Source organism: Lepidochelys olivacea, assembly GCF_965140295.1.
Source record: "Lepidochelys olivacea isolate rLepOli2 genome assembly, chromosome: 3".
Lineage (NCBI taxonomy): Eukaryota > Metazoa > Chordata > Testudines > Cheloniidae > Lepidochelys > Lepidochelys olivacea.
In genome coordinates this window covers 176,354,253-176,380,251 of record NC_140413.1, presented here as the reverse complement: position 1 = coordinate 176,380,251, position 25,999 = coordinate 176,354,253, and the positions used below count along the sequence as shown (strand labels likewise).

General features: G+C 42.5%; 1 protein-coding gene across 1 annotated transcript in view; it reads right to left on the bottom strand.

Annotated features, from left to right (window-relative positions):
* Positions 1-25,999, bottom strand: part of EPAS1 (endothelial PAS domain protein 1) — a 149,034-nt gene that overhangs the window by 60,133 nt on the left and 62,902 nt on the right. The window contains exon 2 of the mRNA XM_084623541.1: positions 7,446-7,636. Coding sequence (XP_084479667.1) covers positions 7,446-7,636 — 191 coding nt within the window. The remainder of the gene's footprint in view (positions 1-7,445; positions 7,637-25,999) is intronic.

Below are 25,999 nucleotides of genomic sequence, written 5' to 3'. Positions count from 1 at the left end.
TGCTAAAAGTCAGATTTCCCTTGAAAGATATAACAGCTTAGGTGTAAATAAGTGCCATATGCCATCTGAAAGAAGAGTCTGTATTCTTTCAGTCACCTATTGTCTTGCTCAGATGTGACTTTTTAAAATTTAAAGACGTACCAAATGCATGTGTGGTCTATTGGAAATCGTCTGTACTGGCATGACCTAGGAGTCAATCTTCAATGCTCGACTCCTCCCCTGGACTAGGCAAAGACTCAGAAAGTTGTCTGGATGTCATGTTCAGCAGATGAAATCACATGCTGCCTAACAACAACAATTACTGCTCCCTACTCCCCCCAGAAAGGGTGACAGGGTTTTATCTGCCGTATGGGGGGGAAAGAGTGAGGATTCTTTGTTAGGATACATGTACTGTTTCTGTAAAACTATGAGAGGAGAAGGGTAAGGGAAGGTTCTAGGAAGAAGCTCTACAGCAGTGGTTCTCAACCAGCGGTACACGTATCCCTGGGGGTAGGCAGAGGTCTTCCAGGGGTACATCAACTCATCCAGATATTTCCCTAGTTTTACAACCGGCTACATAAAAAGCACTAGTGAAGTCAGTACAAACTAAAATTTCATATAGGCATTGCCTTGTTTATACTGCTCTATATACTATACACTGAAATGTAAGTAAAATATTTATATTCCAGTTGATTTATTTTATAATTATATAGTAAAAATGAGAAAGGAAGCACTTTTTCAGTAATTGAATGCAGTGTCACTTCTGTACTTCTGTTTGATTTTGTAAGCAAGTTGTTTTTAAGTGAGGCGAAACTTGAAGGTACACAAGACAAATCAGTTTCCTGAAAGGGGTACAGTAGTCTGGAGAGGTTGAGAACCACTGCTCTACAGTGAACCACAGAGAAACAGAATAGCTTTACAAATAGTATTATTTGTCTTATTCTAGTAAAGTTTCTCTTGATCAGTATCACAGGAAATTTAATTTTTCTGTGATTCTCTGTCCTGATATAACAATCCTCATGTCTGAGAAGATATTCTCTATTGATTCAATAAAAGCTGCAATTTAGATGCATCAGCAAAAAGCCATTAGGAAAGCTCCCAGCTTCCTGAAGGGTTCACTTAGAGACAAGCACATCAACAACTTCTAGAAAATATTTGCTTTCTTGCTATTTAGTAACTTTATTACAAAGCATTCATATCCAGTCAGGGCCACCCAGACCTGTGAGGAGGTTCAGGAGGCACTCAGCACCATGTAGGATCAGGCCCTTAGCTGGAGTAAGTCAGATATGACTTTTCTCAGGAGAGATGCCATTGCAGGAATGTAATATTCAACATGCTCTCCCACTCTCACTGATGGGGCTGGGGTCGACACAGGGAGTTATTTTTCCAATTAAGCAAAGCAAAGCAAACAAACAAGCTATTTTTAAGAAATGTTTTATGTCACAATGGCCTCAGCTTGTCCAGACATGCTAAACAATAGCCAGACCACTGTTCTGTAGAGTTTATGCTATCCCTTAAAATCATACAGAACAGCTATTTTTTCCCTTCTGCTCCCTGCTGGCTTTCCGGCTCTGTTGTCTCTCTCCCTTGAAACAACTTCACACCGACTTCCTTGCAGCCTCCCTTCTCTGAAACAACTTCCCGTCTGCTTCCCAGCTCCCTCTCCATTCCTTCTGCTGTCTCTCCACAGAAACAACTCCCAACACCCAACTTCCTTTGCTGGATTTCTACATAGAAAAGTGTCCCAGGTGTCTGTACATTTAGAATGAGGAGAGGGAAAGCTGACAAAACAATCTTTGCCTGATTAGCCCAATGAAAGTATCTGGCATAATGTGGACCATATTACATGGTCCTGAAAAACACAACTCACTAACGTCAATGAGAGTTCAGATGTGCAAGGCATTGGTCCCAGTGATGCTTCTTTTCTCATGAGTGTTGTCACAGTCTCAGTTTAATTGCTGGCAACATATATTCATATACAAAATTGATATTTAAGTAGCCTGGCTATACCCCAGCATTCCCAGGCCAGCCGGGAGATATAATCCCTCCAGCATGTCCTGGGTCAGTCTCAGGGCCTCCTCCCAGTGGGGCATGCCCAGTAGTGTTCCAAAGGAAGCCTCCCAGGGGGCACCCTTATCAGGTGCCTGAACCATCCCAGATAGCCCCTCTCGATCCAGAGGAGTAGCAGCCCTACTCCAAGTCTCTCCCAAATAGCCGAGCCCCTCACCCTGTTTCAGAGAGTAAGCCCGGCCATACGCATATACATGCAAGTGTCAGTCCATCAAATTTTATCTGTTTACTAAAGTTCCCAGGAACCGGATTCTGCAAACTCTTACACCTCTTTGGACTTCAGCTGAGCTATTCACAGTAGTAAAATGCAGGATCAAGATCCTAATTTGGAAAAAACCAAGATACACTCATTTTCTGATATAAAGATGACAAAATCTACCATGCTAGTATAATTAGAAGACATCTTGAAAAATCTTTAAGGTGATCATATTTAACAATATCTCTACTAAGTTCCAGTTATATTGTGTACTGTTCCGTCTATGCACAGCATGGAAACAATTATAAAACTATTGTTTCAGTTTGCTTCCTGTGATACTGATCTCAATCAGGCTGTCAGACCTACAGACTGTATTTCTAAATGTTAAAGACTTCCTATCCTACATTCCCACACTGAATCGCCTACTGTGAAAATCAAAGGGAAATGTGTTACTAAGTAAAGAACAACTTTTATAAAAGCAAAACCTGGTATTTTTTACCCTTTTGAACGCTGAGATATTCAGCCAGCTATTTCCTATTATGATAGGACACAAAGGGCCAAATTCAGACCCTTCAGTGACTTCAATAGAGTTGCAACATCTTACATGGAGGCAGGTATTTTCAGAGGGCCTTAATGGAGGAGGAAGTGGGGATAGAGCATTGGACTGGGACTCAGGAGACCTAAATTCTATTCCTGGCTCTCCCAGTGACCTGCTGGGTGACAATGACCAAGTCACCTAACCTCTCTGTGCCTCATTTTACCCTTCTGTAAAACAGAGATAATGACCCTGACCTCCAATGTAAAACCCTTTGAGTTTATTATTAAGCATTTATTAAATTATTTTAATTATTATTGTTAATGATGGAGTCAGGCACTCATTGACTTTCAAGAGCAGTTGGCTATCTAATTGCTTTAGGCCCCTTTGAAAATCCCTGTTACAGTGTGAAAGTAGGATCCAGTCCTCTGAGGTGCTCAGCACTCTGAATTCTCACCCCTATCAATGAGAATTAAAGAAGTCAGCCCTGACAGGATCAGACCCCTGGCAGGACCAGAACACGTTGCAAATACTTTGATATCAAAATGTATTTTTTCTTAAACGACTGTAGCATTTGGTAAAAACAATCAAAGCTTGAATAATAACAAAAACACTAAGCAAACAGTATTGTGTACTGGATTCCCTTTAAAGTATTTTTTTCAAGTTGAATTGGCAGCTTGCTTTACTGACAATGTGAGTACATAAATGCAGCACATATTATTTTTACAGTTACAAAATAAATACACTCAAGTCCAGTTTATATAAAATGTCTAGCTGACTTAATCATGGTTGTGTCCAAAAAGACAAGATAAAATGAAAAGGAGTAGCCTGCGTTGAGGCGATCCGTGGCGTTTCATGGAGTGTGCAGTCCTTTAAATTCCCATTTGCAATGTCAGCAGTCAGAGACCAGCTGTCACACTAACTTCTGTGCTTCTAATCAATCATTTTATCAATGTACCCTACTGGAATTAGGTTCCTCGTGTATAACAAAAAGGCCAAATTCTGCTCTTGTGAACACCAACATAAATCAAGGGTAACTTTATTCAAGCTACTGCAGCCAGTTTCGATTTAGAGTGGTGTGACTGACAACAGAATGTGGTCAAGTATCTCACAACCCACTTTCCATTTTGTTCCACACTACTTTCAGAATGTTTGCGTGATGAGCAGCAATCCTGGTCATACATGAGCGACAAACTAAAGGTTTCCATTAAATTTGACATTTCAGGATCATCTGATGACTGCTAGTATGTTGCTAAAATGTATCTAATTCAAAAGAGCCCATTATCAAAGGTGGTAAACTAATTCTCATCCTGCTTTCAAATTAATTGATCAGAAAAATTATGCTACTTAAGCCTTAACTATTGTACATAACTATTATACAGCAAAGTCAAGTTCTTCATATTATTAGCCAGCCCCTGTTCTCTCTTGAGGGACAAAAACAATATTTTTTTCAGCTAAACCTTGACTGCTAATAGTTTGCTCAGAAATGCCAACTTTTATTTACCAAAAAATTGATTTCCAAATATCACGCTTATTCAGGGCAAGAAATAATTTCCTAATGGGTATAGGTTTACTTTAGGCTAATTCTTTAAATATATAATTCCTAAAATATCTCAATCTGTGTTTCCTTTTTGGGAATTTATTGGTAGGTTTCTATTCTCCCTTGATACCAATGCATTCTACCCACTAGTCTTAATGGTAATCATGTGTGAATACTGAGGGAAGCAACAGGCTGATGAAAGTAAAGTTTTGTCTCGTCAAAAAGGATTTCAAAAATCTTTGCAGTAATTTAACACTGCTATGTTCTAAAACCAATAAAATGTTTAAACTACATATTTCAAATATTCAGGGCCAAATTCATCTGTAGATCACTTGGTTAACTTAAACAGATATGCACCTGAGATGAACAAGCCTATGGGCCAAGATTTTCAGAAGTGACTAAGGATTTTGTATGCTCAGTTTGAGACACCTTAGAGGGTTCTGATTTTTGGAGAGCAGGTATAAAGCACTGTCTGAAAAATCAGGCCCCTTTAAGGTGTTCAAGATGGGCCCTCAAAAGTACAGACACACAAAATAACTTCTGAAAGTCTTGGATGTCTAAAGCTGCATTCTGTGTAGTAACAACTCAGACTTTGGTTAGAAGATGTAATTATGTTTGCTGTACAAACAGAAGAACAACATCTGACTTGCTGCTGGATTTATAGTTAAATATATACCTGGCTTGGAAGATAAAAAGTTGAATTATTAAAACAAAGGCTGTCACAACTGTGACTGATGACTTATTTCAGGTTCATTTAGCTACTTGGCATTGCAGGCAAAGTGATTCAGTTGAATTCACCACAAACTTGTTTTAAAAGCTGATTTAATATCACAGACAAATCATGCCAGTATCACATCTTGGAACTGTCAAACAGTATAAACTTAAGCCAGACATGTATGAGGGCACTAAAAGATATGTTTTATTCATACTTCTTAGTCTGCCAAGAAATATAGATTAATTTCTTTTTGAAAGAGTTAATTTTGCCTTAGTAATTGCCAGATGAATCTGGTGTCCTTGTGAGATGATGAGAACAACAAATCGTAAGTTACTTAATTTTAACTTTCAAAAACATCCTTGTAATATAATAATGTTATCTGATGAAGTGGATTCTAGCCCATAAAAGCTTATCCCCATGTAAATTTGTTAGTCTCTAAGGTGCCACAAGAACTCCTCATTGTTATCTGTCTAGTTGTCCTTAGTGAAAAAAAGAAATTTGTTTTCCCACTAATCTAGTCTACCTCTACCCAATCAATAGCTCACAATCTGTAGATGAAAAAAATGTCTTCAATTTTTAAAATTGGTTAACTGGTAACTAGTTGGCATGACAGATGGAGTTTTTAATTGGAAGAAAGTTTGTTTATTTTATGCAACTTGTTTGAGTATGGCATATTACTGACAAAACCACAGATGATATGCAAGTTCTGTTAAGTAAAAACAGTTTTCTGAAGATCCCTCTATTTTATTTCCCATTATAATAGGCACAGATAGTAATTGTGAGAAAATTACATTCTATGAGCCAAGAATAAAAACTCTTAAATCAGTTCTGAGGAAGTGGAAAGGCATCACAGTAAACACACAGGCACCCCATAATCACCTGGAAACAGAAGTGCATGAATTTGACTTAATCTGACGTGACCTGCTGAAAAACCACAATTAGCATGTGACTTAGCTATTACACTCCATGATAAAACAGACCCTCAGGAAGTAACAGAAAAAGTAAGATGCTTTCTAATAGCGTTTTTTTTGGTTTTTTTTTGCAGTATTACTACATATCCCATTTGTCAACTTAAAGACTGTGGGTAAGATCTTGACTCCATTGAAGTCAACGGGAGTTTTGCCATTGACTTATTTGGGAACAGGATTTCACTCATACGATTTCATGTTTAACTCAGGCATTGTATGAGTTATTGTTAAGGTTGTAGTTTCAGTGTTTAAGAGGTCACTGTATCAAAATCAACCCAGAAAGATCAAGAAGTGACACGCAAATCTTGAAGACATGGTTAACTTTGAAGAACATGCAAAGATTCAGGTCTGTTTTTAGTTTAATCGAACAGTTTTACGATCCCTAGATCTTACAGTGTTTAGTCCAAAGAACTAAGTGACCCTTTGATTTCAGATGTTGTAATTACTCCTTATACATCCCATTGTAGGTTATGAGTAATGGCATGCCTCCAAACATCAAGAGATCCATTCTTCACCATTTTACATCCCTAATTTTTTCTGTCAGAAAACTAAATACAGGTGTTACTCCTTGCCACAATTCAGAACCAAAGAAGAATGGAAACTACTATTACAGTTGCTTTCATTGATCTTGCAGGTTGTGGGGGCCGCAGATGCCCACCAACGTCACTTCCCAGAGCAGTGTACGCTCAGAAGTGGTAGCAGTAATTAAAAACTTTTGAAATACATTCCACAGTTTACACATCCTGAAAGATCCCATTCACCATGTGTGCCGTCATATACCTCTCTATCAGCAAAATGGGTGGTTTCTATTTTAACAGAATCTCTCCATCCAGGTGAAATATTTTAAGATTGTGGCTTTAGCTATTTTGGCACATTGTGCCTCAGCTCTACCAGAATACCATCTATTATCTATCTACTATCAGCCTATAGTACAATTAATCCTTTTAAACAATGTTTTTTGGACATTCACAATGTCAGAGCTGCCTTCTAAATGCAAGTATGCAAATGTGTTTTCCATGCCAAATCAGGGTTTACCTATCTCAGCATGGAAAATTTTCTGCAATTTATAATCTAGGTATTTTAATTAGGATTAAATTCTTGAAGCCTGAAATCTTTTTAATTGATTTTAATTAACCATTTTCTTGGGCATTTTTAGATGAGTTTCTACCTATATGAAATGTCATTGAATTTGGCTTCAATTCTTACTTTGACAATTAATACCTTGCACAATTAATGACTGATATTGCTCAATTTTCTCTAAGCCCTTAAAAAAATCACATTGTCCTGATGAAAAGCTATGCTCTCATGTTTGCCTGAGTTCTCAGAACACATGCTGAGATGTCCCATTTATTATTTTCTAAATACAAGAGACTAAAGGCATAAGCATACCTTTGCCATTGTGATATCAACTAACATTGACCTCTCTCTTATATGGGCCTTACCTGAGGACAACAGTTTGTGAGTGCGTAAGAAACTGATTGCCAGACGCATTATGGATGCCTTGTCCAGATGCGAACTAACATTGTGGGGCAAGGGCAGTTCATGGGCTAATTCATAGAATACTTCAGTCTCCTTGCTTCTTCTGCACCTTGCTGCATCTCTTGATTTCTCCTTCCTCCTTTCTGAGCTGCTCCTATAAAGTAAGCAAAAAAGACAGCTCCTGAGAAGCAATTCATATCTTAAGAGAGACATTCACTGCCAAGGAATATAATCTTCTCAGCAGTGAGCCAGCTGGGCCATTTGAATTAAAATAATAGATGTGATAGCATTTTGATTCTTTATAAAAGCCCCTGGAAAGTGACATCACAATAAAAAAAATTGATATTTCATTCAGGTCAGCATTTGCTCCCACTGAATTCCCATTGACTTCAATGGGAGCAAACTGTGGCCGTTAGTAATAAGACTTAAAAGATACAGCAAATCATGGGTGCTGCCATCTTTCAATTTAAATTTGATTCACTAAAGGACTCTGCTTTCAGGAGATTTTAAAAATTGTTTGGATTTGTCAAACAAGCTGAATTCAGATATTTTCAGTCTTTGGAGACATACATATCTTTCAAAATGCCTTGTAAAGAAACTGACGTACTGACCCCATTTAAAGTTAATGGCAAAACTCCCATTGTCTTTACAAGGGCAAGGATTACATCCAGAATCTTTTTGTTTCCATAACTATATAAAATAACGTATGGAATGATACGGTATTATCATGGAAAGCTGTTCTGATAATTCTGCCTACAGTGCAAGGAACTTTTACAGCACTGTCATATGGGACATATATTTAAAAAAAGACAGCTTAATAATGTGAATTTACTACTGACTACAGATCACTCACAAAGGATCCAATCCTGCCAGGACAAGAGTGCAGAGAGCAGTGCACCAGGGTGACAGGTGCACAGCACCCGTTTTACAGCTGGAACTATTTCAGAAAGTGTGGCGCTGTTCCTAGATATAGCGAGTTGGAAAGGCCATTCCTTGCATTTCAATAAAAGTAAGCAGTATGCTATCAAGCTTTGTTGGTCTACACAAAATGTCCCAGTTCAAAATCTGATGTTACACATGAAAAAACATCCTTTTCATTTTATTTTTTTACTATGAAAGAGACTGTCCATGAAATATATTAATTAGAAAAATACTGTACCATGAAATAAAGCCAATTCTTGGCAAAATCTGTTCCAGTAAAGTCTCCTTCTCTCTCCTGTCTGTCCCTCCAGTGAAATAAACACAACCAACAGAGCCGTCTCCTCCACACTCCAACGAGAACAAGAAATACCGAAGGTCAAAGGGATTTTACAAGGGGCAGTGGACAAAATTAATCCACTAGAAAGCACAATGCTAAGTTTAAAGAAGCAAGAAACACAAGCATATTTGTTACAAGTTTGGGGTGGGCTAGTTTCTTGAGGGAAAACTTCATTAATTCCTACACAGTACTTCATAAATAGCCTTGGAAGGAATAGATTTTTACCAGTAAACATTGGTAGATGTCGATTTCACTGTACATATACAAAGCAATGAAAAAATAGTTCCACTAGAATAATCAAAATTTACAAATAGGCAAAATAAAAAATAAAAAGGTTCTTGAGAATTTAATTAGCGTAAAAATCCAGTGATTTTGACTTTTGAATTAGGCTTGTTAGAAATGGACTAACAAATGAATAGGTATGATTTCTTGATCTAAGGATATTTACTTTGTATATTTTGACATATGATGCTGACCATTTGTGTTTTAACAGTCTATAAAGTCAAACTTTTTGAATATCAATGTCTACTGTCATAAAATAATTGTCTGAGATCCCCCAATAATGTCATGCCACTGTGAAAATCCAAAATGGATATCAATCTAAAAAAATCCTTACAATTCAAAGGTGTTTAAAAATCTTCAGCTGATATAAATCAGTGTAGTCCCATTGACTTTAGTAGAACTTCATCAATTTAGAACAGCTGATGGCTTTGCCCCTTAGTTGTTCATTATACAGTGCCCAGTGAAATGTATTGCTCCATTTCCTGGTCAGAAAATTATAACATAGCAGTCATTTTAAATGACCTGGCTTGGATGAGAACAGGATGTGACACGTAAGAGGTCAATCTCTCAGTTTCAGAAGCTGTAATTTTTTAGCATGTATCCCATTTCTAGAGTCACCCACACAGGCTCTCATTTTGAGGCTATGAGCAAAGATGTTTGTGACCTTGGGCAGATTATAGCATATTTTGAGTGGGAGAGGTTGGGGGCCTGAACAGGTTGGAAGTGCTTGTCATCAGGGAAAATCACAGATGGCTTTGTCATCTTGGCTGCAACTCCGCGCGGCTCCTGGAAGCGGCCAGCCTGTCCATCTCCTAGGCAGAGGGGCAGCCAGGAGGGATCTGTACGCTGCCCCTGCCCGCAGGCACTGCCCCGAGCGACAGCTCTGCAGTTCCCATCGCCCCCAGCTGCCCCTCTGCCTAGGAGCTGGAGGGACATGCAGCTGCTTCCTGGGAGCCTTGCAGACTTCCTCCAACCTGAAGTTAGTGCCGCCCAGAGCCTGCACCCCGAACTCCCTCCCACACCCCAACCCCCTGCCCCAGCTCAGAACCCCCTCCTGCACCCAAACTCTCTTCTGGATCCTGCACCCCACACTCCCTCCTGCACCCGACCCCCCCCCCACACTCCGAACCCCTCCGAAGCCCCAGCCCAGAGCCCCCTCCTGCACCCCTAACTCTTCGTCCCCAGCCCCACCCCAGAGCCCTCACCCCTCCCACACCCCACACCCCTGCCCCATCCCAGAGCCCCCTCCCACATCCTGAACCTCTCATTTCTGGTCCCCAGCCCAGAGCCCATACACCCCAACACACACCCCAACCCCCTGCCCCAGCCCAGAGCCCACTCCTGGACCCCTAACTCCTTACCCCAGCCCCACCCAACAGCCCACACCCCCAGGTGGAGCCCTTAACCCCTCCCACAACCCAGCCTCCTGCCCCAGCCCAGTGAAAATGAGCAAGTGAGCGAGTGACGGAGGGAGGGGGGAATGGAGTGAGCAGGGGTGCGGCCTCAGAGAAGGGGCGGGGCAGAAACAGGGCCCCAGGGTGGGGGCAGGGCAGGGGTATTTGGTTTTTTGCAATTAGAAAGTTGGCAACCCTAGCCTAGGTGGGTAAGGTTGTAAATGTGTGCTGATAGGCATGTTATGAGAGTAAGGAGTCTCAGAAACACACCTTTTAATCCCTGAGACTGATCTCCAGTCAACTTAGTACAGAACTATTTTTTCCCCAGATGAATATATTCCAAAATGTTGGCAGAGAGATTATGATGAAAGTTATCTAGGAGATGCTGCAAACATGGAAACAGCAGTCACATAGAAATTTGACAATACTTCAAAGGGACTGCTTAAGTGAGTAACAGGCCCTCAAAAGAGGAAACTGATTCTTTACTTTGACTGGTTGGAGTTTTCATTTCATGGGACTATGGTAATTTAACAAACACAAGTTAATTAGTATAGTATCTTACTGTTAAGGCCATAGCCACAATCAAATAAATATAAGAAATATATTTTTAAATCAACACAGCTCAATAAAATAAATACAGACTTTTCAGATGTAAAAGAAGATAACACCAACCCTTCTCCCAAAATCAAGTACACTTTTAAAATCACAACCCATCAAACAAGATGCAAAATTAAAATAAGGATTAGAAATACATTTGTTCATTTAGGTCAGAAGGAACGGACCTTTCACATACTTTTTTCTTGTCTTTATGACTGGCCCGGCAACTAGAGTGAAAGCCCATATAACAGAAACGTTTTCCCCACACAACAAATAATTTTGTTTTTGAGCTGGTGTAGTAGAAGGCATCTGAGCCAAGAACAGGATTGAAGGTAATTTAATAGTGATCTAATAAGTAACGGTCATATTATCTGCTCAAACGCAGTCCCTCCACCCAGATTTCTGCAGTGTTTGTGTGCAGGAGAGTCAGCTACCTCTATTGTCCTCCTTCTGCAGATCGCAGGAAAAGCAGAACCATGTATGTATTTTTACACCAATGTTTTCTCAGGGAAATTATGTTTTTAAAACCCCATTTCTATGTAAAGAAAGCCTATGCTATACTCAAAATGATTCATCTTTAGGAGCAAGTCCACCAGTGGAATAAAGATTAGAAATGGAACAAAAACAAAACAGAAAACCCCCATGCAGCAATATTTACGAGAATTTCCGATTGTGACTTGGAGAATGTAACTCAAACCACAAATGTTTGAGCTCCATTCTAAATCTAGAGCCTGCACTTTTCAAATTGGTTCTAAATTAGACAAAACATCCAAAATTGTAGGAAGTAGCATCCCCACCGAAAAATCTCATTTCAATTCTAAACCAAGCATGTACACAGGACAAGACATTTGCCATTCACAAATTAAAAATGAGTTGTGTAAGACTGGCAACTTCATGATGCCATTCAAGCCACAAAGAAAAATATTTAGTTTTGTCAACCTCAGTAAATATAACATAGAAGTGTGGCTAATGAGGCAAGCTGGTTTCATTAACTGGTTGCCCAAGATTTTTAATAACCTACGCTGTCCTTAGAGAGTCATTGTTTCAAACTGTATTACGCTATCCTTCTACAATGTTTCTGATCACCGTCATTATTTTCGTAGCTGACATTGTTAAAGTTTATTACATACGGCACCCATAGTTCTTCTTTACTCTAAGAATCCTGCAGAAAAGAAGGCTCTCTACCTTTTAAAGAATTAATTTGCTCAATCATTATATTTTTAAATAAATAAATAAGTTATCAGAATGCAAGCACTTCTGCTTGAAATACTCCCCCCCAGGTAACCCCATGTATATCTGTTTTTTTCCTTTTCTCTCCTTAACACAGCACACTGAAGCGCCATCGTTACTGCAACCAGACATGCAACACACACACACACACACATTGGTGCAATGGCAGCCATTTCTCATGGCACAGAGAATCCCAACACCACAACAAAGCTCTGTCTACCCTTCTTTGTTTATTTGCCTGACAGGGACAACTCTTTCAAAGAATGTCACTCAATGCTTGCTCCTCCTAGCTGTGAGGTTTCAAAAATTGCTGATGTATATGTTTGTTTGTTTGTTTGTTTTCCCCTGCTCATGGCTGCACAAGCAATGGCAGTCAAGCAAAACAGAGACCTCACTAATATGTGGTGTTTTCATGTTTTCGTTTGCACACTGGAGGCCAAAGCTGGCTGCAGTTACACCTACTGACTTCAGTGGGGGAATATTTTACCCAGGCTAGGGCTTGATTCACCCATGTCAGGAGAGTGGAAGCATAACTACACAACTGGGCTGTACTAAGCCCATGAAAGAGTGTTTACACTGAATCTTATTCATACCTCAGTGTGGTAAGAGGACAGAACAGGGAGGAGGCAGGGCTTAGCAAACTCCTGAATCACTCCCTCACAGCAAATTTTAGTCAGGCTACAACCTGCTTTTGTGGCGAAAAAGAAAGAGCTGTTTGGCCTGAATGGAGGTCGTTTCCTGCAGTGACTCAAAAGCATGGACCTAGCTCACACAAACCTCTGTGGGACATCCAAGGAACAATGTCCAGCGATGGTGTTTCCACCAACACAAAAACACAGAGCCTATCAGCCACCAAGTGCCTCCCGAGAATCCCCAGGTTCAAGGGGGCCTGGCGCCTTGCAGGATTAGACCCTCATGTCCCCATCCATCCAAACACTCATGTTGTAATTGCAGTACAATTCCTCCCTATAAAACAGTAAGAAAGGAATGTCAAAGTCCAAACTTCTGCAGGAAAAAAATGAAATCACCCCCAGATCAGGGAGCAGGCCTGACTGCCTCCCTCACCAGAGTACCTCAGCCTCCTTTCAGGGGGTAATGGTGGGGTGGTTGTTCGGGTGGAAGGAAAAAAGTTCCAAGCAAGGATTTCCCCATGCTAATTTGATGATGCTCTGGAGTGGCTGAAGAAGGGCTTATTCATGCATGAGCACAGTTAATAAAGGATTTGACCTGTAAGAAAAGGAAGTGTTGAGAATGTATGGATGATTCTCAAACCACAGACTATAAGCAGCTTGTCTTCCCTTTCCCACCCTCCCAAAAGGCTGTTTACACAATTCCTTAGTCACTCTTGAGTGTGTTTAGTTCAGATTCTGAAAACTGCTGTTGTATGCGGGGCAAAGAAGACAAAGTACTCAGGAGTACTTCGTGAAATCACTTGAATTTTCAGTAGCAAAAGTTCCCCAGGCCCCCCCCCCCCAAAAAAACCCCAAACAACAGACCAGCCCCAGAGACAACTATAACACCGAAAGACCCCAGTTGGTGGCGGGTGGGATCAAAATGGGACCTCTGGAGCTCAGTGCATGAGCCAAGGCTGTAGAGCAGACTCTTTAATCTCTCTCTCTCTCTCTCTCTCTCTAAGTGGTCTCGGTGCCACTAAATGAGACAGACCACCAAACCCAGAAGGTGTGTGGATTACATACTTCTCCTAAAAAAGAAAAGGAGTACTTGTGGCACTTTAGAGACTAAGAAATTGGTTAGTCTCTAAGGTGCCACAAGTCCTCCTTTTCTTTTTGCGAATACAGACTAACACGGCTGCTACTCTGAAACCTGTCATACTTCTCCTAGTTGAGGAAGTGCATCCTGAGCTTCAGAGCCTTCCCAGTTGAAATCCTGGTCAAGCTGCCCCTTGTAACACCGACAGATCCTTGTCGTCTGTGTGTGGAATTGAACCTGGAGCCTCTGGAGTTTAAAGCATGAGCCTCTACTGCATGAGCTAAAAGCCAACTGGCTGGTAGCTAAGGCTGTAGAGCAGACTCATTTATCTCTCTCTAAGTGGTCTCAGTACCACTAGATGGGACTGAACACCACACCCAGAAGTTGTGTGGGTTACACAACCACACAGACAAGAACAAAGAGCATAACTCCACCAGTCAGATGAGCTCCGATTATTTTAATTATGCCCTGAACAGAATTAATGATCCCCTTTCTCAGGGCGAATAGCCCCTTGCACCAGAATAATCTCACTGAAGTCACTGGGAGTGTTTGCAGAGTCAGGATGAGTTAAGGGGATCACAACCTGGCCCTAAAAAGTAACCCTTATTCCAGTATTGTAGTTGTGTGTATAGCTGTCTACTTTCAGAAAAACAAAGCAACGTACATGCATGTCTATTTTAAAATATGCATGTTTAAATATGCATGTTTAAAATATGCATATTTTTGTCTTAAAATATACTCAGAAGTTCAGTAGGAAAAAAGACAAACTTTTTAGTCATGGGGTAACTAGAACCCATTTGCACTAGGTAAGTAATTCTTGTGTATCACAGGTGTAAAGTGTTCACTAGTTTGAAGTAGTGTTAGATACGCAAATTCTGCCCTGGGCTGCACCTATGCAAGCCCTCTGATTTCAGGAGAGGTTGCATGGAATAGAGACTGGCCCCCTTTATTTAAATAAAGTTAATCCACTCTTGAGCTGGACATATGAACATATGAACTTCTGCTTGGTGCATCCATATTTGTTCTTTTGTCCCACCCCACCAATAACTGGCTTTATGTCAACCAAGAATACTTGTCCTCAGTCAGTATATCTAATCTTTAACCTTTCCATGAACATCTACCCTTCAAAGTTCTTGGTGGCTATTTAGCAGCTAACATCCTGGCAATCCGCTTTAGAGATGGCTCCTTCTGCTATGGACATTAGTGGATCTAGGCTTGTTTAGTGGACTCTTCATGGTGTCACCAGAGTTAATCATCTTCTGTCTTTACACAAGTCCATGTGTGTGGACAATGCATGGCAGTACTGCTGGAACAATTTTTCTAGTGGGGGTCCTGAAGGCAGAAACCATGTATGTGGGTTGTTATTACTACTTCAAGCCAGGGGGTGCAGCAGCATCCCCAGCACCCCTACTTCCAGCACCTATGCTGCAGGGGAGGAGTGAATTTGTGTGTGCATGCATGTGTGTGTGTGCACACGTTTAGGGATAGCCTCCTAGTCAAAAAGGGTTAGTTCTGCAGAATGTTATAACCCTGTAATACAATTAGACTTTGTAGGTTCAAGAGCACTGAAGTTCCAGGGCCTCTAGGGTTAGTACCCAAAGAACTGAAATCAGTATTTAACTATGGCAGTTTTCACTGATACAAAATCTGCTGTACTGCGAATTTATAAAATGTTTAGAATGACATAGCTTTAGACTGACTTACTTTAGTTTACTTAATTAGTTTTGTGTCTCTGGACTTTGTTTGAAACTGCTGTGTAAGTAAACCTCTTAACCTTATAAAGTAACAGGCATATTACTTTACATTTCAAGGCTCATTATTAAGCACTTGTAGCTCAGACATGTATTAAAGGTCAAGAATCCACAGTTAATTAAACTGTCACACAAAATATCTATAGTAATTCATGCTGGCCTCAATGTGAACAGTAAAAGCTTCAGATGTTACCTTGTAGAACAAGAATAGCTATGAAAAGATAACATAAAATATAAATGATTTACTGTACACACAGAATAGCTGACCAAACTGATTAGACCTCATTTAGAACAATAAGAATTTAAAGGAATATTTTTAGGATAAAAGTCATATGAATCTGAAAGCATGCGGTTAATATAATCTTCCATTATTGGTGATTTTTTAAAAAATCAAATGCACTTTTTACCACTTGTTTACATTTTGCATTTCACTCAGTTTGGACAATAAGTGCCAGATACTCAGGTGCTGTAAAATAGCATAGGATCTAGCCCTGAAACTATAAACAGGTCAGTTTCTCTTCTATTTACAGTCATTTTCACTTTCTGGTTCTATATTAGCTCAGTGATGCAGTGTTTGGGTCTTGCACATAGACAAATATTTAACAAATGTACAAAAGTGGGTGTCATTCTTATTTTGTTTTTAAATTTTGTTAAAATGTTTTTAATAATGGGGTTTTGTAACAACTCTATCCACCTTAATGTTCAAAAATAACCTTCACTCTGGGCATCACATTGTCCTTTTGACAATGCCGCTTTAAATTAAGAACATTGATAACTTGTAAATGAAATGTGCATGATAAACAGCAGTTGACACACTCATCAGGAACTGAGGCCAAAAATATGGAAGTTGAGAGTGTAACTCCAACCCATTTAAAGTAGACAAGATTGTCCCAGGCAAAACCAAGGTAAGACTTTCTCTGGTGAAAGGCATTCACTAATGCATTATTTTCACAGGGATGGCCAAATGGCGGCTCATGAGCTGCATGTGGCTCTTTTACAGTTCAAGTGAGGCTCGCAGAGCCCCCTTACCCCACTCCCCCCATTCTTCGCCCACCAGGCTGGGGTGGGGGGAGCTCGGGGCTTCTGCCAGAGATGACTGGTGCCTGCTCAGAGTGGGGACGGGGGGAGCACAATTTAAAGGTTCCCCACAACAAGTTGAGTCACGCCCCCCCAGGCATGTCCCCCCTTACCCTCAGCAGCCCCATCCTACAGCTCCCCAGTGTTAGCTCCTCAAGGAGAAGCAGCAGCAAACAGCTGGGAGCTGTAGGGAGGGGCGACTGCTTTAGCTCTGTGGGGAGAGGTAGCAGCAAAAGCAGTGGCTTTCCCCTGCAGTGGCTCCCTACAGCTGCAGCTCCCAGCTTGCTCACTCCAGCAGCTGCCATGCAGGGTGGGGGCCTGGCTGCACCATGTGACCAAGTGGGGCCAGCATACCTTGGCAAAAATCGGTGGGGCACATGTCATGTGGCCTCCCCACATCACCTCTGGCTTCTGCCCAGCAGGGATGGGGGTCTTGCCTCAGGACTTCAGCAGGAGCAGGGCTGGAGCCCTGAGCCCCGGTGGGCGCCTCCCCTCAGAGCTGGAGCCCCAAACCCCAGCAGGCACCTCCCCATGGGGCTGGAGCTCCAGCAGGCACGCCCTGGCCCTTGAACTTCTAAAGATTGTCATATGCAGCTCGGAGGGTCAGTGAGTTTGGCCATCCCTGTTCTGAAGGCTGAAGCAGACTCAAGTGGCCAAATTCAGCTTAGACTTAAACGACTGTGTTTAAATTATACACCAGGTGTTAACTGGTTTGAAAACAAGTGTATACATATATAAGTGGTAAAGTGGTGTAAGTTGCACTGATTTGGCATCCAGTGGGTGTGCAAAACAAGTGCAAGGTCCACACCAAAGGGGGTTAATTAGTATATTGAGGGAATAGAAGTTTGGGTATTGCAGGAAATCAGTCACTAATAGGAGGGCGAAAGAGAATTAGGGGTATATGTTACCTTATATCGAGGTGGGCAAACTTTTTGGCCCGAGGGCCACATCAGGGTTACAAAACGGTATGGAGGCCTGGGTAGGGAAGGCTGTGCCCCCCCAAACAGCCTGTCCCTCACCCCCTATCCACCCACTCCCACTTCCCACCCCCTGACTGCCCCCTCAGAAACCCTGACCCATCCAACCTCCCCTTTCCCTCCCGCTTCTTGTCCCCTGACCACCCCCTCCCGGGACCCCCCCACCCCTAACCACTCCCACGGGACCCCACCCTGTATCCAACCGCCCCGCTCCCTGTCCCCTGACTGCCCCCCGGGACCCCACCGCCCCCTTACCATGCCACTCAGAGCGGCAGGACTGGCTTATTGAAAAGCCTGGGAGGTGCCACGCTACCCGCATGGCGGCATGCCTCCAGAGCAGGGGGGACAGCAGGGGAGGGGCTGGGGACTAGCCTCCCCAGCCGGGAACTCAGGGGCTGGGCAGGACAGTCCTGCAGGCCGGATGTGGCCCGCAAGCTGTAGTTTGCCCACCTCTGCCTTATATCCTTCCTTCCTTTAAGATTGCTTCTTCCTGCTGTGCCTCAGCACTCTGCCCCTTTGGTTGCTACACTTGTTTTGCACACCCAAATTGGTGGAAGCTAAATCACATCACTATTTACACACATTTTTCTTATCAGTTTGTACCCTCAGTGTTTAATTTACAACAAGATTTTCATGGAGATGATCCTGCTTATCCTAGGTCTGAATTTGGCCTTAGGTCTCTACTTGCAGGTAAGCATGGGAGTGAATTTGAATTGGCAGATATGAGATATACTTGAAGTCTTGGGTAGGGGGGCAGAGATCAGAACTTGCTGTGGGGTAGGCTTTTTTCAGCTTTCTAGCTGTAATCATAAGTCTTTCTAAAAGGTGCCTAGCACCATGGTTTGGAGCTTGATGAACAATGGAATTTGAACGTGTGGAAAAGGAGGAATAGGATTTATGGGGGGATAGTTAGGAACCCTCCAAATAAATCTAAGCACTTTTATAGTACATGAAGCCCATGCCACCATGACAATCTCCATGACCCGAATTAGCACAGCAACGGGAAAAGACTCTTCGACAGCCATGTTGATTTCAAAATGAATAGATCGACTCTTTGGGGAAGTCAGATTTGTAATCTTCCACACACTTTTAAATTGCAGACAGGACAGATCCTCTCTCATGTATGAAGCACTAATATGTTATTACATTTGTAATTGAGTGTTCTTGGATTTGTAATTTTTTACATGAAAATTCCTGGCATATATTTCTGAAAGACAGTTACACAGACAAAAAGCCTAGCCCTACTTTTTTAAAGTTTATAGCACTGACATCTTGCTTTTTATGCAGCTATGCAGACATACCTCATTACATCAACAGCTGAAGGCATCATCACAAGCATTAAAGATATCAAAGGTTTCAGAGTTGCAGCCGTGTTAGTCTGTATTCGCAAAAAGAAAAGGAGGACTAGTGGCACCTTAGAGACTAACCAATTTATTTGAGCATAAGTTTTGTGAGCTACAGCTCACTTCATCGGATGCATTCAGTGGAAAATACAGTGAGGAGATTTATATACACACCGAACTGTATATAAATCTCCTCACTGTATTTTCCACTAAAGATATCAAAGGCATTTAAGAGCAGTTTTGATGTTAATGACCCTGGGCTACGGGAGCAGTTAATTTCTTTAACATCCATGTTCATAGTATGTCACCACATTCTGATCATTTGGATATACATTCTAATAATAAACAAAAGAACGTCAATACAAATCTATTATAGTCATGTGTTGTAACTCTGCAGTTATGTGGAACTTGAAATGCAAAAAGTTAAAGTTAGAATTTTAGCAACTGCAAATACGGGCCCAAATTCTCCTCTGTACTTCAGTTGCTTTGCAGTGTGCACATGATGCAAAGAGACCTTAATGCCAGCATGGCTGGTCTCAGGAGGATTGCTCCAGCACTGGGGCAAACTCCAGTGGTGCAGACTCGGATCCTATGCCACCTCCACTCACTGTGCTCAGAATAAGGGGTACGGCTACTGGTAAATGGGATATGACTAGGGCTTCTCTACACCACAATGATCCCTGACTATTGTAATGGCCCTTGAGGCTATTGTCAATCTTGGTAATTTAGAGTAGCCCACAAACTGCTCTAATTTCTATGAACGGCTAGAGCAAAGGTTCTCAAACTGGGGGTCATGACCCCTCAGGGGGTTGTGAGGTTATTATGTGGGAAGTCCATGAGCTGACAGCCTCCACCCCTAAACCCCGCTTCTCCTCCAGCATTTATAATAGAGTTAAATATAAAAAATATGGTTTAAATTTATATGGGGGGGTGTCACACTCTGAGGCTTGCTGTGTGAAAGGGGGTCACCAATGCAAAAGTTTGAGAACCACTGGTCTAGAGGGTAGGATGAGCCTAGCACACAGCCAGCCTTGGGTCAGAAAAGTACAAAGCCACCTTTTACACCCTCCCCTCCTGAGTGGTACTATCAATAACTCAGCCACAACCATGGTTCTGGATCACTGAGTCTTTTAATCTGAAGTTAAAACTGTTTGGCACAATACATTTAACATCTTTTAGAGGCTGTTTGTAACGCCAGATAAAACAGCCATTGAGAAACGTGTCCAGCAAGGACAGTTTCAATGCAGGTTCTCCTTGAAAACCAGCAATTGCACTACCCGCTTTGTAAATACACTTTTCCAAGCAACAAAATGGTTTTGTGTTGTATTGCTTTTCTTCACAACCTCTACTTTTAAATCTATGTTAACTGTAGTAAAATAGGAATTGGACTCACATCATGATACTGAGGATAGTTTGTCAATATGCAGCACTATATATTTATCAATTATTTGTATTCAGAGAGATTAAAGATCCTAATCTCACAGCAGCCTTTCGTTGTAGCAATCAGTCAATCTTGACAGCTAAGCTACAGGTCTGTACACAGAATTACTCAGAAGCTAGGCAAGCATTGTTAAGATCTGCTTTCAGATAAGTCAACTATTTACCTAATCTGAAAGCACATAGGAAAAGGTGTGCTTTATCTCTGCAGTAGAGGGTAAGAACAGGGGTGAACAAAAGGCAGGCCACAGGCCTAGAAGTTGTACTCTGCTCCCAACCATCCTCATTTTTCAGATGAAGGCACAGACTATGTTCCAGCCTGTGATAGGCCTTCTTGAGCCAATATGAAGGCTGTTCAGCTCAAGGTAGACTATTTCATGTGGATCCATTCGCAGGTAAATCAGCATGTCTCCTTTTCATTCTGACCACTATTTTAAGGCTAAGGGCTACATTCTGCCATCAGATTACCTCAATGTGACCTCTCTGCACAAATCTGTGGGCAAAATTTTGCCTTAAATTCCACTGGTTTGTGAATGACTTGAAAAAAAATTGCTTCAATCTGCTGACATATTCTGGATGTACACATCCTACCATGTGGGCAATACCAACTGAGGTTTGTGGGACCTGTGGTTAAAATCACTAGTACTCCATAAGGCCCAAACTTGCAGCCACAACACCAGCTCTTATCTGATACCTCTGGCATACAGTTATGTTAAAATTTCACTCCGGATGTCTTTGTGGAAAGAAACAATCAGAGAGCAGCTTGCAGAATGGGTGTGGACCATCAAGGACTCAAGAGAAACTTCTTTGAAAGGAAGATGTTTGAAAAAAAAAACACTTGCAATACCCCACACCCTGCTGTTTCCACCATAATATCGCCACTTCATAAACAAGATGGTATCAACAGCCAACCTTACAAGGTGCTGGAGGCTCCTAACCCCCATTTCACTGTGTGTGAAACTGGCTCCATTGAAGTCAATGGCAAAACTCTCACTGACTTCAATGGGGCCAGGCCTTCACCCTGTTAATAAGTGGGACCATGGGCGATGGGTGAACCATGGGCTTGGGGAGGCTGCCCTCTGGCCCAGCCCACCCCTTCTGCCTGAGGCCCTGCCCCTCCCACACCCTTCCCATGCCGATGCCCAGAGCCCCGCCTGCGGCCGCCAGCCACCCCAACCCCAGGCCACCCAAGTACCTCCAGCCCCAGAGCACCAGGTGGGTGGCAAACAGCCCCCCTCCGCCAGCCCCTGGAGTGCTGGACAGTGCAGACCCAGCACCTGGGGCAGCCCCGCCATCCCAAGTCCCAGTCGTCCTAGCTCCAGCCCCAGCCAGCTTTCAGGAAGAGAAGCAGACTGCCTGGGCTGGAACAACTAGTGGCAAGCAGGAGGGGGCCTCCAGGTGGAGCGTGGGCAGGGCCACGTGGGGCTGTTTAGGGAGGCACAGCCTTCCCCAGCCTATTATACGCACCGCCCATGAGTGGGACTACTCACCAGGTGAGATTTTGTGCAACAGAACTCTCAGCCCAGAAGCAGGGAGGCTAAAGTGGCTTTGCCAACTTATATCTGGGCTGCTCTGGTGAACAGAGATTCCCCCCTCCCCCCCCCCCCAGAGTAACGTAGACACCACTGTCTATGTTAAAACTTCCTCCATGGGATTGCCCTACGGGCTGCAGCACTGCTAAGAATTCCTGCAGTGATGTGTGTTATAGTACAGCCCAACACACCCTACAGCACCTATTCCTAGCCCCGAGCTTGCAAGGAGGGTCCCTCAGAAGAGGCCTTATGGCTGTTTTCCAAAGTACACAGCTCTGAGGAAAGCCTCCTCTGACCAGAGTTGCTCTTAGGGCCTCTTTAGAGCATTCCAGCCCCTTTTACCTGGCGTGAAGAGGCTGGAGCAGGGGTGCAGATCTCACCCGCAACGCATCAAGTTAAGCACATTCTTCAGGTCTTTGTAGGATTAAGGCCCTGATTTGTAGTGTATTTTCTCTACACATTACAACAGCAGGTAAAACCTTGAACGTAAAAGTAAAATAATTGAAAATGATATCCTAAATGTACACTATGATGCTCCCTGATTCTGGAAACATAATTTTAATGATGTCTTCAAATAGATAATGTTAGAGGTTTCTATGGATGCATATTTCAAATAAATAATGTCTGGACATGAGCCTTTGTTGAATAATCCAGGCTGAACTCGAGAGGAAACAGGGTTTCTTTTTAACACAAGTCCATTTACTCATATCTCCACAAAGGAAACATAACTACTGTTCTCATTAAACCACTTTGTTTCAAAGATCATAAGTCTGTGTGTTTGTTGATCTCTTTATATATAGACCATGTGCATAGGGTTGCCAGGTGTCCGGTTTTCAACTGGAACACACAGTCAAAAAGGGACCCTGGCAGCTCTGGTCAGCACCGGTGACTGGGCTGCTAAAAGTCCGGTCAACAGTACAGTGGGGTTAAGGCAGGCTCTATGCAGTCCACAGGAAGCTGCTGGCATGTCTCTCTATCTCCTAGGCAGAGGGGTGGCCGGGGGGCTCTGCGCACTGCCCTTGCCCCAAGCTTGGGCTCCACAACTCCCATTGGCTGCGCTTCCCAGGAGCCAAAGGGAGCCTGCCTTAGCCCTGCTGTGCTGTGGACTGGGAGACACCTGAGGTAAGGAAGCACCACCTGGCCGGAACCCGTACCCCCACCCCCTGCCCCAGGTCGGAACCCCCTTCCACTGATTCCCAGAGCCTGCACCCCCAATCCTTCATCCCCAGCCCCACCCCAGAGCCCGCACCCCCAGCTGGAGCCCTCTCCTCCTCCCACACCCCAAACTCTGCCCCAGCTTGTTGAAAGTGAGTGAGGGTGTGGGAGAGCAAGTAACGGAGGATAAAGGGGGGATAAAGTGAGCGGGGTGGGGCCTCGGAGAAGGGTGGAGCCTCAGGGCAGGGGTGGGGCGGGGTAAGGGCGTTCGGTTTTGTGCAATTAGAAAGTTGGCAATCCTACGTGCACAGTGAAAGTATATATATGTAAATGCATCCTATACAGTAGTAGGCATGTGGGAATAAATGACCACTCAAAGAGAGGAAGACTATGCACATAAGAATATGACCCTATCTCAATTACCCTGGTGTAAACCCAGGCTAAGTTCACTGAAGTGAGTAGATTTATAGCTTGGAATCAGAATCATGCCCAGATCTTTCAGAGACTTAATGTCCTTGAAAATTTCTTTCCAGCTGTTTAGTATTTTGGCTTGCTGGCTTTTTTAGGCAATAGTTTCACTGTGCCAGCTAGAATGACTACAGAAAATGGTTCTCTTTTTAGCATTTTCCACCTCATTCTTGTGCTGCATGCAAAGACATATAATGAGAAACAAAAGGCACTCCTCCTCCATCCCCACTCCAGTTTGAATCCTTCAGACTAATATGAACCTTAACACACTATGCTGGAGGCAAGTTAGATTGGGCCAAATTCATTCCTGGGATAAACTAATTAATTCAATGGAGTTATACCAGAAATGAATTTGTACAATTCATCTTCACAACAATGGAGGTGAAGTCACAGAAAAGTTGGTAAGAATTTTGGTCAAGTAGTCAACACATAAAATTGTCTTAGAACTAATGGATTATTTTGGTTGCTATCAAAATTTGATGAGCATTTAAGCAATTCTTTATTGTTGACATGCCTCTCAACATTTGGCGCGGCAGTGAAATGTTTGAGTGAAGTGGAAACTACATGTAAAGAGGAAACAATTGTAGCCCTCAATATCAGTATTTCAAATATTTTAAAAATTAGGGCTTGGGTTGCTGAGCTCAGTTGCTAACTCTTGTGACACAGGATAATTATTCATTACACAAAATCTTTCAACAGCACCAAGAGTATAAAGGAGCTTAAACTTTAAGACAATGTGAACAAATGCAAGCACAGCCATTTGATTTTTTTTAAATGGCCTTGCTTTAACAACTTTACATTTCTGCACATCCTTGTAAACTAATATAGTTTAAACACTTTAATTTCCCCTTTTACACATGGATCAAATCTGAGAAAGAGACATTTAGTGTATATAATACTGAAGGTACACGGCTACTTGTTCTTTACTATTATCAAAGATAAGGAGTACTTGTGGCACCTTAGAGACTAACAAATTTATTTGAGCATAAGCTTTCGTGAGCTACAGCTCACTTCATCGGATGCAAATGATCGGATGATCATTATCAAAGATGTGCATTTGCACTGTTAGCCCAGCTTCTCCTTCTAATCCATCCCAAAGTGATGTTATAATGCCATTACATTAGTGTGTTACAACGATTGACTGCGATGCCACAGATTCAGCATTGTGATTACTGCAGGATCAAGGAGTAGGGGAAACTGCTTTCTAAGGGGAAAAAAGCCACCTTTAAGACACAAAAGCCAAGATCATTGCTGGTGTGGGTGGATGCAACTCCATTTACATTACTACAAGTGCCCCTGCGTACACCAGATAATCAACAAAACTGTTTGGTGTGAACTAGCAGTAGAAATATCCACAGTTTCAATGATGAGTCACAGTAACGTGAGCTGCTTGTCTGCATTGTGCTTTCCCAAACCTTCACCTGACTTGTATCACTGTCCCTGTAAAGCCAACCCCCCACCCAAGCCCACTGCTTCTACTCAATAAAGAACATTTATTTCTCAAATCCATTTACTTTATTTAACAAACATAAATAAAGAGGCAGAACAGAAAAAAAAAAAAGGTGACCTTGGGGAAAAGGGGTTGTAAAGTTGGAACGGGAGAAACATTTTCAGCTGTGTAACGTAACAACGCATTCCAGACCATCAAAGGTCTGTGAATGGGCACCTTCTGTTCCTTGAACCCTCCCCCTGCGTTAAGTGAAAGGGATAATGGACTTTTCACCCATGCCTCCTGGAACACTTGTGGGAGGCTGATTCTGTACCAAGCAATGCTGGCTGACTGTCCAGCAGGTCTGCAGAAGCACTTTACCCTCCTGCTTCTGTTCCTGCAGTTCAACCAGATGCCTCAACATGTCTGCTTGGTCCCTCATAATCCAAAGCATCTCATCCTGCACCGCACACTCTCGCTCATTGGAAGCTTTCCTGCTTTCCATGTCCATGTCAAACTCCTCGGACAGTGAAGTCCTCCACGCTCTCAGCTCTGGGTCAGCTGTCCCAGAGGCGTTCATTATCTCAGTAAACATGTCTTCCCACGTTCTCTTTCTTCTCCTTCTAATCAGTGAAAGTCTGCTTTCAGGTGTGGATGACACGCTGAAGGACATTTCCAGCTGTCAGTCATGGGGGAAAAAAAATAAAGGAGCCATTGTACACGAATAAAATGTTTCCAAAGCAAGGCCGTTTTGGATAGAAAAAAACCCACCTTATTATACTAGGTGCAAGCCATAACATAATCAGAATCCGTAACCATTCACTGTGCTATTTTGCTGCTCCAGCCATGGTGAGTAGGCCCTCCTGGGTCATGGGTG